The sequence below is a fragment of the Panulirus ornatus genome, chromosome 15 (assembly GCF_036320965.1).
Source record: "Panulirus ornatus isolate Po-2019 chromosome 15, ASM3632096v1, whole genome shotgun sequence".
Taxonomy (NCBI): Eukaryota; Metazoa; Arthropoda; class Malacostraca; order Decapoda; family Palinuridae; genus Panulirus; species Panulirus ornatus.
Window position 1 is genome coordinate 2,168,740 of NC_092238.1, and position 13,148 is coordinate 2,181,887.

The 13,148-nt window shown below is 43.1% G+C and overlaps 1 protein-coding gene across 2 annotated transcripts in view; it reads left to right on the top strand.

Annotated features, from left to right (window-relative positions):
* Positions 1-1,211: 1,211 nt before the first annotated feature.
* dally (division abnormally delayed protein) overlaps positions 1,212-13,148 on the top strand; it is a 396,480-nt gene continuing 384,543 nt past the window's right edge. For both annotated transcript variants that reach the window (XM_071670341.1, XM_071670342.1), the window contains exon 1: positions 1,212-1,647. In XM_071670341.1, coding sequence (XP_071526442.1) covers positions 1,464-1,647 — 184 coding nt within the window. In that variant the 5' untranslated portion in view covers positions 1,212-1,463. The remainder of the gene's footprint in view (positions 1,648-13,148) is intronic.

The following is a 13,148-nucleotide window of genomic DNA, read 5'->3' on the forward strand; positions in this document are numbered from 1 at the left end:
TATATATATATATATATATATATATATATATATATATAAAGACGCCATTGGTAAACACGCGTTACCAATAGCGTCTTAGCTGTGTCTCTTATATATCGCTAATTGTTCTACGTCTTGTATCTCAGTCTTGTGTCTCCCCAGACTATGTGATCATTGCACGAGAGTGCACTCGGGAACTTACCGTGTTTTATTTTCCTCGTGGTTATCAGCATATATATATATATATATATATATATATATATATATATATATATATATATATATATATATATATATATATGCAGAAAGTACGCAAGTAGCAAGGGTTCGTAAGGCTCAGTCCTGGCGATGTAATCATACGAAAGTGTTTGACACTTAATATTCTTAGATTTTTTTTTAGTTGTTTCCACTTTTTTTTAATCAAAATTTTCATCGTTAGTGCATTTCATCATTGACGACTGAAACCATAATCGTGTTCACTTGTAAGTTCGTGTTCCCGAAGATAAATTTCTATGTTAGTATTGTGTTAGTCATCAACTAACCGCACCTGATGTTACCAGCCCTGAAATACATTCATTAATCTCCTATGTCACTCACACTCATGTCTGACACTCAGAGTTATCAGACAGATGAAAATTCCTTTGATGTGAGTCTGCAGGTACATGAAACTTGTTTACGTGTATAAACACGTGTGGAGAATATTACCTCCCGACAGTAGTGCGAGAGTTGGGATAAATGGCGTCATACGCGGGTCTAAATTGCATGTTCATGATTTTTTTCTTCAATGTGACATTGACAATAATGCGATGTTTTTTTCCCCCACGTGCGACAACCTTACTTGCCGGAGGAGGAGTAAAGTGTTGTATCAGCATCTCAGAGTACTGCTATCCATTGTTGTGCGTATGAAGACGGATGATTATTGATGAAATAAATGTTAATGGGATGGCAGAGTAGCATGGCGATGTTGCCAGCCTCAGACTTGTCTCCCGGAATATATAGAATGCCCGTGGGGGTCCGTAACTGCCAGGCGCACGACGTTCCTCGGAGTATATCCCTCGTTTGATGACATTTATTTTCACCCAGATGAATTGAATCATACTCTTATACATTAGTATTCCACAGGGTTTTTGTATGAGAATGATGATTAATATGGAATATGTGCAGTACGATCTCGTGTAAAGCATCTGGCATCTCAGGTCGATCAATGATGTAGGTTTCACTTGTGCGTGAGTTGTGGTGGTGAAGGTTCACGCGCAGCGGGCCACGCTCAAGCTCCCGTTTCTTACACTTCAGTGTGGGATGTCATCGGATCTAGAGTCCTAGTAGATAATTGACCGGATCCACCCATCACATAAGAAATCCCTCTCCTTCTCCACCTCATCTGAAAATTAAATCAGTGAGAATCAAAGGCGCGGAGAATAATTAAATACGAAACTGAGGTGGAGAGAGGAGGGTGACACGCGGTGTGAGGTGGTCCCTACCAGATGATCATGTGGCGTGGGTGTGCTATAGTGTTGTTGTGCCTGGTGGGGTTGTGGCAGAGGGCAGGAGGTACAGTGGAGGCAGTAAGCAGTGCAGAGGACCCCGTGGGATGTGGCCCTGCCCTACAGTATCTGCTGAAACACAACATAGCGACCCAGGAGCACCTCGCTCAGCTGCCCAGCAAAGGTGAGTAAACCTAAGCCGCGCCCGGTACACACCCACACCCGCACCCCTCACACACCTTGTCGCTCACACACCCACACAGAGGCTTCTGTGGCCACTTCATTACATTATCTGCTTTCTTCGATAAGTAAGCATGGTATTAAGACGTGAGATAACCTTTTCTGCTTCTTGATACAGATTTGAAGACGACACATAAAGAACTTGAGGTTAACTCGCTAAATGTACATACAACAATGAAAAGGATGAATGGCAAGCCGACTTTGCACAAGTGAAAAAAGTAATGGTAGTACACTTTACTAAACCTTCACTCTCTACACAAACAGACGTGCACTCTGTCTGTCTGTCTGTCTGTCTGTCTGTCTGTCTCTCTCTCTCTCTCTCTCTCTCTCTCTCTCTCTCTCTCTCTCTCTCTCTCTCTCTCTCTCTCTCTCTCTCTCTCTCCCCCACATACACTGTACCCAACCATAAATATACACATGCAGCGACGCAAGTATTCACACACACACACACAAACTACACAGACATTGAATATTAATAGCCAACGCCTGAGCCAACTCCAATCCTGAAATAATGAGTTTCTTACGGAATTTTCTGGTTCCGATTTCCTTCAGCTATTCGTGTGTGATATTAAGTTTAGCTAAATGGTGATCTGGTTATTTTTGTATTCAGGGTAAGTAGTTGAGGGGAAGGTGAGTTATAGCGAGTTGACGTTTAACCTTGGTTACCTTCTCTTGATGTTCTGAATTGTTTTGCAGTATTGCATGACTCAGAAGGCGAAGCCTGAGTTGCATTTGAGATTAAGTAGATTGCTGTGTACGAAGTTGGGGACATGTTTTGCCCATTCCATGTCGGTCTCTATAAATAAAAGTTATGCGAGAGTACCTCAAGTTCTCATGATTTTACTGTAAGGTAGTTCATACCAAGTCTTTTGCATCTAAAATCATTTTGAAGCAATTTTCATTTATATAACTGCATGAACTGTACTCTCAGGCAGAGGGAAGAGAAGCGAATGCCATGAATCAATTTAGGTAGAGCGGACCTGGACAGTGTGGCGGCGGCAGGGGGTTGGCTCTGAGCTCCGGGCAGGTTGGGTGGTGCAAGGGCGGGGAGGTACGCACACTCGTACACAGACACACACACACACACCTTAGCTGTGGCTCTCGCTGCCATGCCTTCTCCTGCTGCTGCTGCTGCTCGCTCAATCAGCGTGTAGGTGTCTAGCCTCCTCAGGGAGGGGCGAGATAGTTGTACATTGGGTTGATCGAATGTCTAGACCATGCGCGTTCTTGAGTGTATATAGGTAGTAGCATCGTGACCTAGATTGACATACTAACGTAGTTCTTGCCGTACCATATAACCCTGTATGATGTGACCTAGTTTTTTGAGGTCACGAAATAAGATCCTGTAACACTTGAGCTGTCGAATCAGGTAGACCATAGGTTGGTTTGATTGGCCAGGTTTAAAGGAAAGGTCAGAATATGTGATATGTGGATCACATAGCCCATTTTGTCATTCGCGGATCCTTGGTTAGCTCTGCACTAAAATTTAGTGGAAGTTTACATGATGGATCACTGGTGAATTGACGTACTAGATAACCAAACCTGCCCTGGCGCGTTACGTAATTTGACCCAGTTTTGCGTGACACAACCGTATATTGAAAGTTATACACGATCGGTTCACATTATATCTCTGGTTGTCTGTTTATAAGATTGTTTTGTGGATTAATTACTCATGCAGCTGTCACCGCTAAGTGTTTGTTGTATGTGACCACATCTTAACAGGTTTCAAGACGTTGTATGGCAACCTTTAATTTGGCAAGTGTCTTAAAAGTCCAGCTGCAGAAACCTAACTGCACTACTGGGTTTCTAGGAACGGATCCCGCGCGCTGACAATTTGAACATGAGATGAGATGTTTAAAGTTAAAACCTTTCTTGTAGTTTAGGTGATATACGCAGTAATCCCTAATTTTCATCAACTGTTAATCATGTTTGTAGCTTTGACCAGCTTAACTTGACCTAGTTTAAAAGTTTGTATTGGACTGGGTCATGATCATCGGTTTTCTAGTTATCCATGTATTCATATTAGTACCTGTTGAATAAGGTAAGTGGAACAGTTAACGAATATCGTACGTTCACTTGGTAGGTGGTGTAGCTGTGGACCCGGCCTGGTAGTTCATTTTGTGGCTGGTAGAGTAGACGATGCAAAAAAAAAGAAAATTATCTCAAGATGGGGTAAGGGGCCGCGCGACGTCGTAGACATATTGGCACTTATCTGCTGTTTTCGCGCAAAGTATGATTTCAAATGACTTTCTCCCAAGCCCGAGCTCGCGATCTTGAGAGCATGGGTCGGGGATTGGCAGGTTCAAATGTAAACATCTTCGCAGTTAATAGGATGCTTGACAGGAGCTTTCTGCCTTCCTTGTGAAAGCAGTAAATTGAGGAGGTATTCCGAATCTGTGATGTGTATTTTTTCTTTGCATGATATATATATATATATATATATATATATATATATATATATATATATATATATATATATATATATATATTTATATATATATATATATATATATATATATATATATATATATATATATATATATATATATATATATATATATATAAAGTGGGGAACAGTTCTTTCAGATATATTTCGTGAAGCAGTGTGAAATTCTTTTTTATTACTTACTTGTGGGTTTTCCGTAAAGCCTTTGTCTTCCAACGAGCCAGTGTCTAGGGAGGCTGTAGCGGTCTCCGAAGACACCTTACCAACTCTTGCTAGAAAGAAAGGCTTTGCGAAAACCCATAAATAAGTAACGAAATGAATTGATTCCAGGTTGTGTAACGATATCTATCTATCTATCTATCTATCTATCTATCTATCTATATATATATATATATATTTTTTTTTTTTTTTCTTTTCTTTCATACTATTCGCCATTTCCCGCCTCAGCGAGGTAGCGTTAAGAACAGATGACTGGGCCTCCGAGGAAACATCCTCACCCGGCCCCCATCTCTGTTCCTTCCTTTGCGTTGAGTTATTGGACTCGGCTTGCATGCGGTTATATTGTGAGTGGATAGTCAGCTTTGACGAGGTGATATCAGTCAGTAGATAAAAAGGAACATGATCTGAGGAACTGTGTAAACCGCGCGGCCTTAAAGTTGCAGGAGCCCCATAGGGTTGTTCCTGGGATTGTATAATGAAAGGGAATTATACTGTTTGATGATTTGTCTCGCTAGTACCCAGAGCTAGCTGCCAGGGGGAGGAGGAGTATCTGGATAAAGCGTCATTATATAATGAGTGTCAAAGATACAGTGGCAGGCATCAGTCTGGATTCTGAAAAATTTATCTTTTATCTGCGGTCCATAGTTATGTTTTAAGAAGTTTCTTTGCTTGGATGGTTTTATGATCCGTCGACGGTACTTTTGATATGTGGATTCACAGGACCTATGTTTTCATGCTGTTGGCGAAAAGTTCACAGAATCATAGTAAATGGTCGTGTGTCACTCACCACCCGTTCTCCATGCTATCATAGCGCTAAAGCGTAGCTAAGTGTTTCCTTTGTTGTAAATCTTGGCCAAACTCTGATGAAAATAGTTTTTACTTTTTTTTTCTGAATGTTGTATGAATAGACTTCAGTTTAAAGGGAGTGGTACAGTAGCTGCCCAGAAATCCATTTCCACGTGTTTGCGGCCCAGCTGTAGCTTTCTGTGGCAGGTTAAAGTGCGAGTAAAAACTGAAAACATTAATCGAAAGAATATTTTCAATACTCACAATTTTACTATCCAGTTATAATGGGAAATAATATATATATATATATATATATATTGGGTTTATGGAAAATGGTTGAATTCAGGTCGGGCCGAGATGTGTTAATTTTGTGATAACCTATCGTGTGTTACGGCTAGCCAAGATCGAAGGGTGTTTAATCAAGAAACATAGAGTCGTCAGAAGCCCCCCCATTCTTGATGTCTGGTGTGTCACGTCAGGAAACTGGTGGTTTTATTCAAAAGCGAGAGCAAGGGTAAACTGCTTTGATGTCGGCATTACTGTCCCACCGGTATTTTGTTGTGGACATTCCCAGGAGCTTCACCATCGCTATGCTTTTTCCCCCCCAGCAACAGTTTGGTTGTTTTCTACTCTTTCTTTCCTCTGCATTTTCCAGAGTACTATATAGTGTGTGATTCCAGCTCTTCTCATGCGACTGATTTTTTTCTTTCTTTCCTTTTTAGTGTAAGAATACCATGAGGATAGGTCGGGTCGCTTAGGTTACGTCACGGCAGCGAATTGGTTATCTGGATGTCGTGACCGTCGGTCAATAGTGTCTGCAGAGGAGCGCTATCAGTAGATGATGTTCGGTTACGTTTATAACTGTCGCAGTCATATTGCTGGGCTTTGAGGTTCGAGTGTGCTGTTGGGAGGGTCAGTTTGACCGAAGATTAGTTGGAAGTGGCCCAAGATAAGTTAGCAATGGCCCTGGATTAATTTGCAGTGGCCCTGAATAAAGTGAAAGTGGCCCAGGATTACTTTGCGGTGATCCTGGATTGTTTCGCTATGGCTCAGGATGAGGTCAGCAAAAGCCTTCGATTAGTTCGCTACGGTATAGCATTAGCCATCAGCAGCCCAGGATTAGCTGGCCCAAGGTTAGTAAAAGTAGGCCAGTGTCAGTTGAGTCAAACTTTACAGCACTCTGATTCCCAGACTGCATTCCACACTGTATCACACTGTGCTCCAGTATATCCCATAGATTGGTACATGTAATAACGTTGATGCTAAAAGTATAGGAGTCTTAAAGTCACTGTGAAATCTAATAACACTGAAGGAAATGAACGTATGAGATTTGAAGTGACTGATATGGCATGGGCAAAACATGCTCCAAATAAAAGCCATCTCGGATGTAGGGAAGAAAGTTGGAAAAAGAAAGAAATTGATGGTGGCGCTGCAGGTGTTTGCAAACCTGAGTCTTGAGAGGTAAGACGGTGATAGAAAGAGGAAAAACCGGAAGGAGGAAGAGAATTTTCATAGTTTAGTTGTTCGAGGGAAGATGGTCTCATAACGGTTAATTCTCGAGTGGTCCGTTTTCATATAGAAATTGTAGCCGCCAGACGCGTGCCTTGGGTCAAAGGTTTGGGGGATGGGACGCGCGCAGACAGCTTACGAAAACTGTTGCCAAAGTAATATCAGTAGGACTGAAAGAAAGTAAAATGGACAGATTAATACATTCTTTAAAGGAATCCAACTATAATTCTTTATAAGTTTACGATTCTAGATATATATTTTTTCTCATGCTTAAGATTGCCGAATTTCCATTAGCTTCTAGTGCTTTACACTTTCCACAGAATCAAAATCACTCAAATAGAGGCCAACGCAATCCCTCTTGAGACATAGGAAGACCGTGGGGACGAGCTGGGCGCCCTTGGGCTCAACCGACTGCTAAGCCAAGCCAAGCCAAGCCATGCCTAGCCTAGCCTAGCCTAGCCTAGCCTGGCCGTACCCATCATGAGTCAACCCGTGTGTTAGTGTTGCTTACAGAGATTGCATTTTCTATTTCTTAGTTTTTATGATGAGCTTATTTGTTTATTCTGTATATTGGATCCTGTCATCATCCTCGTTCTCGCTGACTTCAGTAATGAGTATTATCGCTTACCAGGGTATTTGTTTGATGTTGTTATCTTCTGCTTCGTCTTCGTCTTTCATACTTACTTGGTTGGGGGTATTTATTTCTGTTAGCACTGGATATGATAAAGAATAAATGATTGTCATGCTACAGGAGGAGGATGCAGAAATCTGTGGGTAGGTGTTCTTCGTCGTGTTCAAGACAGATGTGGCGACATGTGAAGGAGGAGGTTTTGGTACAGCTCATGCTAAGGGATCTGAAGGGAGCCGCCTAAGCTGCTGGTGTAGGGTTCAAGGCTACGAAGCCTCTCTGAAGCCTTAGGATAGCAGCGCTACAATCGTGTCGCCAAGAAATACATCGCTTTGTGTTACCCTGTGGCCTTTGTAATGAATCTGTGTTTCAGTTTGTGATTCCCTGCTGCAGTTGGCTGATGACGGGACCAGGAAGTGAGGGGTGGATGGTACTGGGAGGCTCCTGTGTCGTCCCAGGAGCATGGTTTCCCCGGGTCAGACTGCAGCTTGTGATTCTAGTGTGATTTTCGAGAACAGGTTTTTTTTTTCTCGTATTTGTGGCCCTTCGATAAGTTGTGACATGGCTTTGGATAGACAAGAAGTAAGTTGGAACCTGTTGTAAGTGGGGTAGCCATCAGGAATTAGGAAGTAAAGCGATGTTTTTTTGTCTTATGCAAACACAACTCGCCATCTGTGCCACTAGAACGACATAATTTCCCCTCCCTTGTACGTTTGCTTTCTGAATGACACATCGAAAATTGAACACGAGAGGACATGTGTCGTAGACCTGATGTATAAAGATATGTAGAGTTTTGCTATAAGAATGTGTAGAGTGGGATACAAGATAAACGGTTGAAGGAAGACGGCGGTGTTTGTCGGAGCTTGGCAAGGCCTGGCGCCTTGAGTGTTGGGCTAGGTTATCTCCTCACACCACATCCTCATGCCTTACCTACACTGTGCTCGAGTGACTCAGGTCGGTTCCCATTATGTACCAGGCTTGGCTACGGCCACGCCAGAGTCAGTCAAAACTCCGTTCATAAAAATGAAATGGTTTTGGGCAGCCAATATAGAAATGACATCATCCGTGGAATTGGCATATTTGGTTACTGTGTATGTTTCTACGTATCCTTGTTAGTTCGTGTTTATATTTGTGCTCTTTACATACACGTAAACACATCCATATATATGCACATATTTGTGTATATGCATATACATATATGCATGTATAAACTAAGCAAAAATTCACGCATTAACGACTTGGGAACTGGAGGGAGGCGCGCGTCAGGGCGTAACACATTACTGGATGCAGGAGTGGTCAAATCCCCTGCCGACATTCGCCTCCCCGAGTAGCTGCCCTCCAGGCTGCGAGTTTAATCTCCGGTCGGGCAGTCGTAGGGCACAGCAGTCAGCAGTGAAGCAGATGTGATTCGCCCGGGTTAAGTAACTAATGAATTCGAATCCATTCAGTTAGTAATGGATAGCTGTTTTCTTTCCTACCCACCACCACCACCACCACCACCAGCTCTACACTGCCTACCTTCTGGCCTACGGATGCCGCCCCCACTCGTGCAACACTAAACGTTGCCATATGTCTCGTCGAAGTGCTGCTTCTTGGGTTCCTAGTGTTAACAGACCACCCATCTCCCACTCACTCTCTATGTATATTGAAATGTCCAGCTAAGAATAAGGTGTAGTCGATCATCTAGGAAGGTAATGACCCTTTGGAAAGAACGCCGTCAGTTTTTTGGGTAACGCCGTCAATTTTTAGGGTTTGATTAACTTTTGAATGGTGATATGTGTGTGACACGTGACCATGTAACGCTGATGAGGTTTGTTTTAGTGTGATCTTGTAACAGTGGTGGGGTTTGTTGTGACGTGACCTTGTAATAGTGGTGAGGTTTGTTAAGACGTGACCTTGTGATACTGGTGGGGTTTGTTGTGACTTGACCTTGTAACACTGGTGAGGTTTGTTGTGACGAGACCTTCTAACACTGATGGGGTTTGTTGTGACGTGACCTTGTACCGCTGGTGACAGCTGACAGCCTTTGATTTTGCGACAAAAATGAGGGATACATTGTGCATTCGTACCCAAGCTGTGGGCGGCAGCGCAGAAGAAATTTCTACATTTCTAAATTTCTAAATAGGTCGAGGAACTGAGCCCCATTAATTCTCTTACTTATATAACAAGTTTCACAAGGAGTCAGCCAATAGTACTAGGCGAAGTATGAATGCTTCGAGTATATGGTGTAGGTTAGGGTACTTCTCAAGTATGTGGGGCATAGCTAGGGCACTTCTCAAGTATCCAGGGCAAAGTTAAAGTGTTTCACAAGTATTTGAAGGTAAAGGTAGGATAAGTCTCAAGTATTTGGGACAGTTAGATGCTCCTCAAGTAGTTGGGGCAAAATATTGTTATGGAGAAGGTTTTTATACGTATATTTTGTAATATGTTTTAGGAATATCTGTGAATTCATTGGTGTTACACCAGTTAAGCACCATTACACAACGGTACAGGATATAGGAATAATGCTGGTGGCAACATTTACATATGTTATGCAGTGGCTTGATAGATCGATTGGCTGGTGTCAGTTGTCACTCGTGTTGTTCAAAAAGAATTTGTTTAAGTTCTCTCTGGATGATTGATTGTTTCTGAAGCAAGTGCAGGTGGAACCAAATTGTTTTCGTCCTCATTAAACTTAGGCGTGTCCATCCCAAGTCCAATGTTTCATTAAATGTAAGGAAAATGTGTTCCAACTACATCTTGGGAAAAAATTCTATCCGTTTCTTGGTTTGAACACATTTAGGTATTTAATATGCCCAAGGAGGGACACTGGTATTAACGATAGAGATAAATAAATATATATATATATATATATATATATATATATATATATATATATATATATATATATATAGAGAGAGAGAGAGAGAGAGAGAGAGAGAGAGAGAGAGAGAGAGAGAGAGAGGGAGAGGTTCACTTGTCATTTCAGGGTATGTGAGTGTACGGCTGGCCGCCCAGCTTGTACTCATCAAACCAGTTCATTATTCCAGTTTAGAGACGTCCCTCGCCAATTTTCTGCTATTTTTTTCATTTCTTGCCGCGCCTGATACCAGGTTTATCCAAATATTACTTTACATCAAAGACTATGTTCGTAGGTTAGGATTTGGGACATACTGCATCAGTTGAATTGGATGTACGAAGTTTTTTTTCTTAATGTAACATCATGTTTCTCTGCCTCCGGGGCGTATCAAGGCTTGATGCTCTGTGAAGGTAGGTGTTCTGAGAATTATCGGTCCTCAACACCTGAAGAAAGTGTTTAGATTTGTCGGTCGTTTGGTCTCGTCAGTCGTTGAAGACGCCCTTAATGACCCTGGCAGTTGATAGGCCTAAAGTTTAAACTGCCAGCCAATGATCGTATCAGCTCCCATGTCTCATTCTGAGTGTTGCCAATTAATACAGTATCCTATTTCGCCTTTGAAGACTACGGTGTTTCGCGGGCTGGCGTCTTACATCCTCGCGTCTACCTCTCTTTGTTACCATGATATTGTGTGTAGAGGTTTGTGGTTTGATTTATTATCACGTGTTTTCTAAGGAGCATTTCATGACCACGTCACAGCCACTTCAATCGCTTGTGCTTGAGGTAAAGTCAGTCGTTGTTGTTCTTGGCCACACTTGAGACAGCAGCTGCCACTTGATCTGACATGCTTGCCCTGGTGATCAGTAATTAATCATGAACTGGTGTCGTGTTACGAAAGACAATCATTGTCCCCTCCAAGCTGTCTCACTGAGTGGTGTTGCTGTTACCTCTTTTTGCTGTAACCTTGAAAGGCACGACCTTTGCGTCTAAAGGCTTGACCTTTCATCCGAACCCAACGATCAGGTCAGAGCTCACGCCGTCATGGGTCGTACCGTTGTACTTAAAGAGGTTAATTTCCTTCAACATACGATCGTTTTTCATACAGGATTAAGAAATCTTTACGGTGAGGTTAAGGTTCCTCTCTTGTGGATTATCGGGTTTGTTTACCGTCATTCAGTTTGGATAGAGGCAAGAGGTGAGATAAACCTTCCCTCAGTAGAGTTGTCATTTTTAGATAAGGAAAAGATGTTTAATGGTGTCAGTGTGTGCCGGGGCCTGAAACCAGGCTAGAACTGTTACAAAAGAGTTCAATGAATCGTTCCTGTGGGCGGGACGGCGACTTTAGCCTAGATGGCATTAACCGCCCATCCGTGGTGCTGTGGTTGGTGGTGATGGTGATGGGGTGACGAGGGTGGTAATGGGGTGATGGTGAGGTGGGGTGATTATGATGATTAGTAGGGTAGTAATGACAAGGCTGATGAGGGGTGTCAGTATTCTGTGGGGTTTGTGTGTTACTGAGGAGGTTAGTGGGGTGGCGATAAACTTACTAGGGGTTAGTGCTGAGGTCAGTAGTGGTTGTTTAGATGGTGGTGGCGATGTGGTTGGTGGTTTCCGATGTGGTTGTGGTGTGGTTTAAGACTATTTTGGTTCGAACCAGATCTGTCCCTGTTGAGATTATCCTAGAACTCTCGTTGGTCAATTTCATTGTTCTTTCTCTAGAAATCGGGACGAATGTAATTAATACACTGGGCTCATTAACCCCAAGTGTCAGGTGAGTCAGTATCGTCTACAACAGAGGGCACAGAGACCGCCCCCTCGGAGCAGCGGTGGGAGGAAGAGATAAAGATGTCTTGAAAAATGGGAGTTGTTACATCGCGTCCAAAAACACTGGTCAAGACTAAAGGGTGTGTCGATGAAGAGATACACGACGGACCGTGGAAATGTTTTAAAGTGCCGCCGGGTAATCCGACACACTGGAAAAGTGTTGGTGTTTTTTTTTTCGATAACGCAACTCTCTCTGTCTCTCTCTCTCTCTCTCTCTCTCTCTCTCTCTCTCTCTCTCTCTCTCTCTCTCTCTCTCTCTCTCTCTCTCAGGCTTTAAAACTTTAGTTTTTGGGGTCGTACGTGCTGCTGTAGGGCTGGTCAGGGCCGTTCGTCCATCCCTGAACTTTGAAACATTACCGAACGACCTTTGGTCATCACGTCCTGCTCGTTAACCCTGACCCTTTGTAGGGGGGAGGGGGGAAGGTTCAGGCAGGTCAGAGGTCACCGGCATCGTGCTCATGGGTCGTTCCGTTGTGTTCAAGGGTCGTATCATCGTGCTAGATGGGTCGTCCCGTCGGGCTGTAGATGTCGTACCGTCGGGCTGTAAGTGTCGTACCGTCGTATTCAGGGAGTCAAAGCGTACCAACCAAGCGCGGGAGTGTTGTTTTCCCAGTAGCTAATGCTGGTTCATAGCGTCGCTCTGTGTGTGGTTGGTAGTGGTGTAAAGTGTGGGTAGATAGTGATGTAAAGTGTGGTTGGTAATGGTGTAAAGTGTGGGTAGATAGTGATGTAAAGTGTGGTTGGTAGTGGTGTAAAGTGTGGTTGGTAGTGGTGTGAAGTGTGGGTAGATAGTGGTGTAAAGTGTGGTTGGTAGTGGTGTCAAGTGTGGGAAGATAGTGGTGTAAAGTGTGGTTGGTAGTGGTGTAAAGCGTGGGTAGATAGTGGTGTAAAAGTGTGGTTGGTAGTGGTGTGAAGTGTGGGTAGATAGTGGTGTAAAGTGTGGTTGGTAATGGTGTGAAGTGTGGGTAGATAGTGGTGTAAAGTGTGGTTGGTAGTGGTGTGAAGTGTGGGTAGATAGTGATGTAAAGTGTGGTTGGTAATGGTGTGAAGTGTGGGTAGATAGTGGTGTAAAGTGTGGTTGGTAATGGTGTAAAGTGTGGTTGGTAGTGGTGTGAAGTGTGGGTAGATAGTGGTGTAAAGTGTGGTTGGTAGTGGTGTAAAGCGTGGGTAGATAGTGGTGTAAAGTGTGGTTGGTAT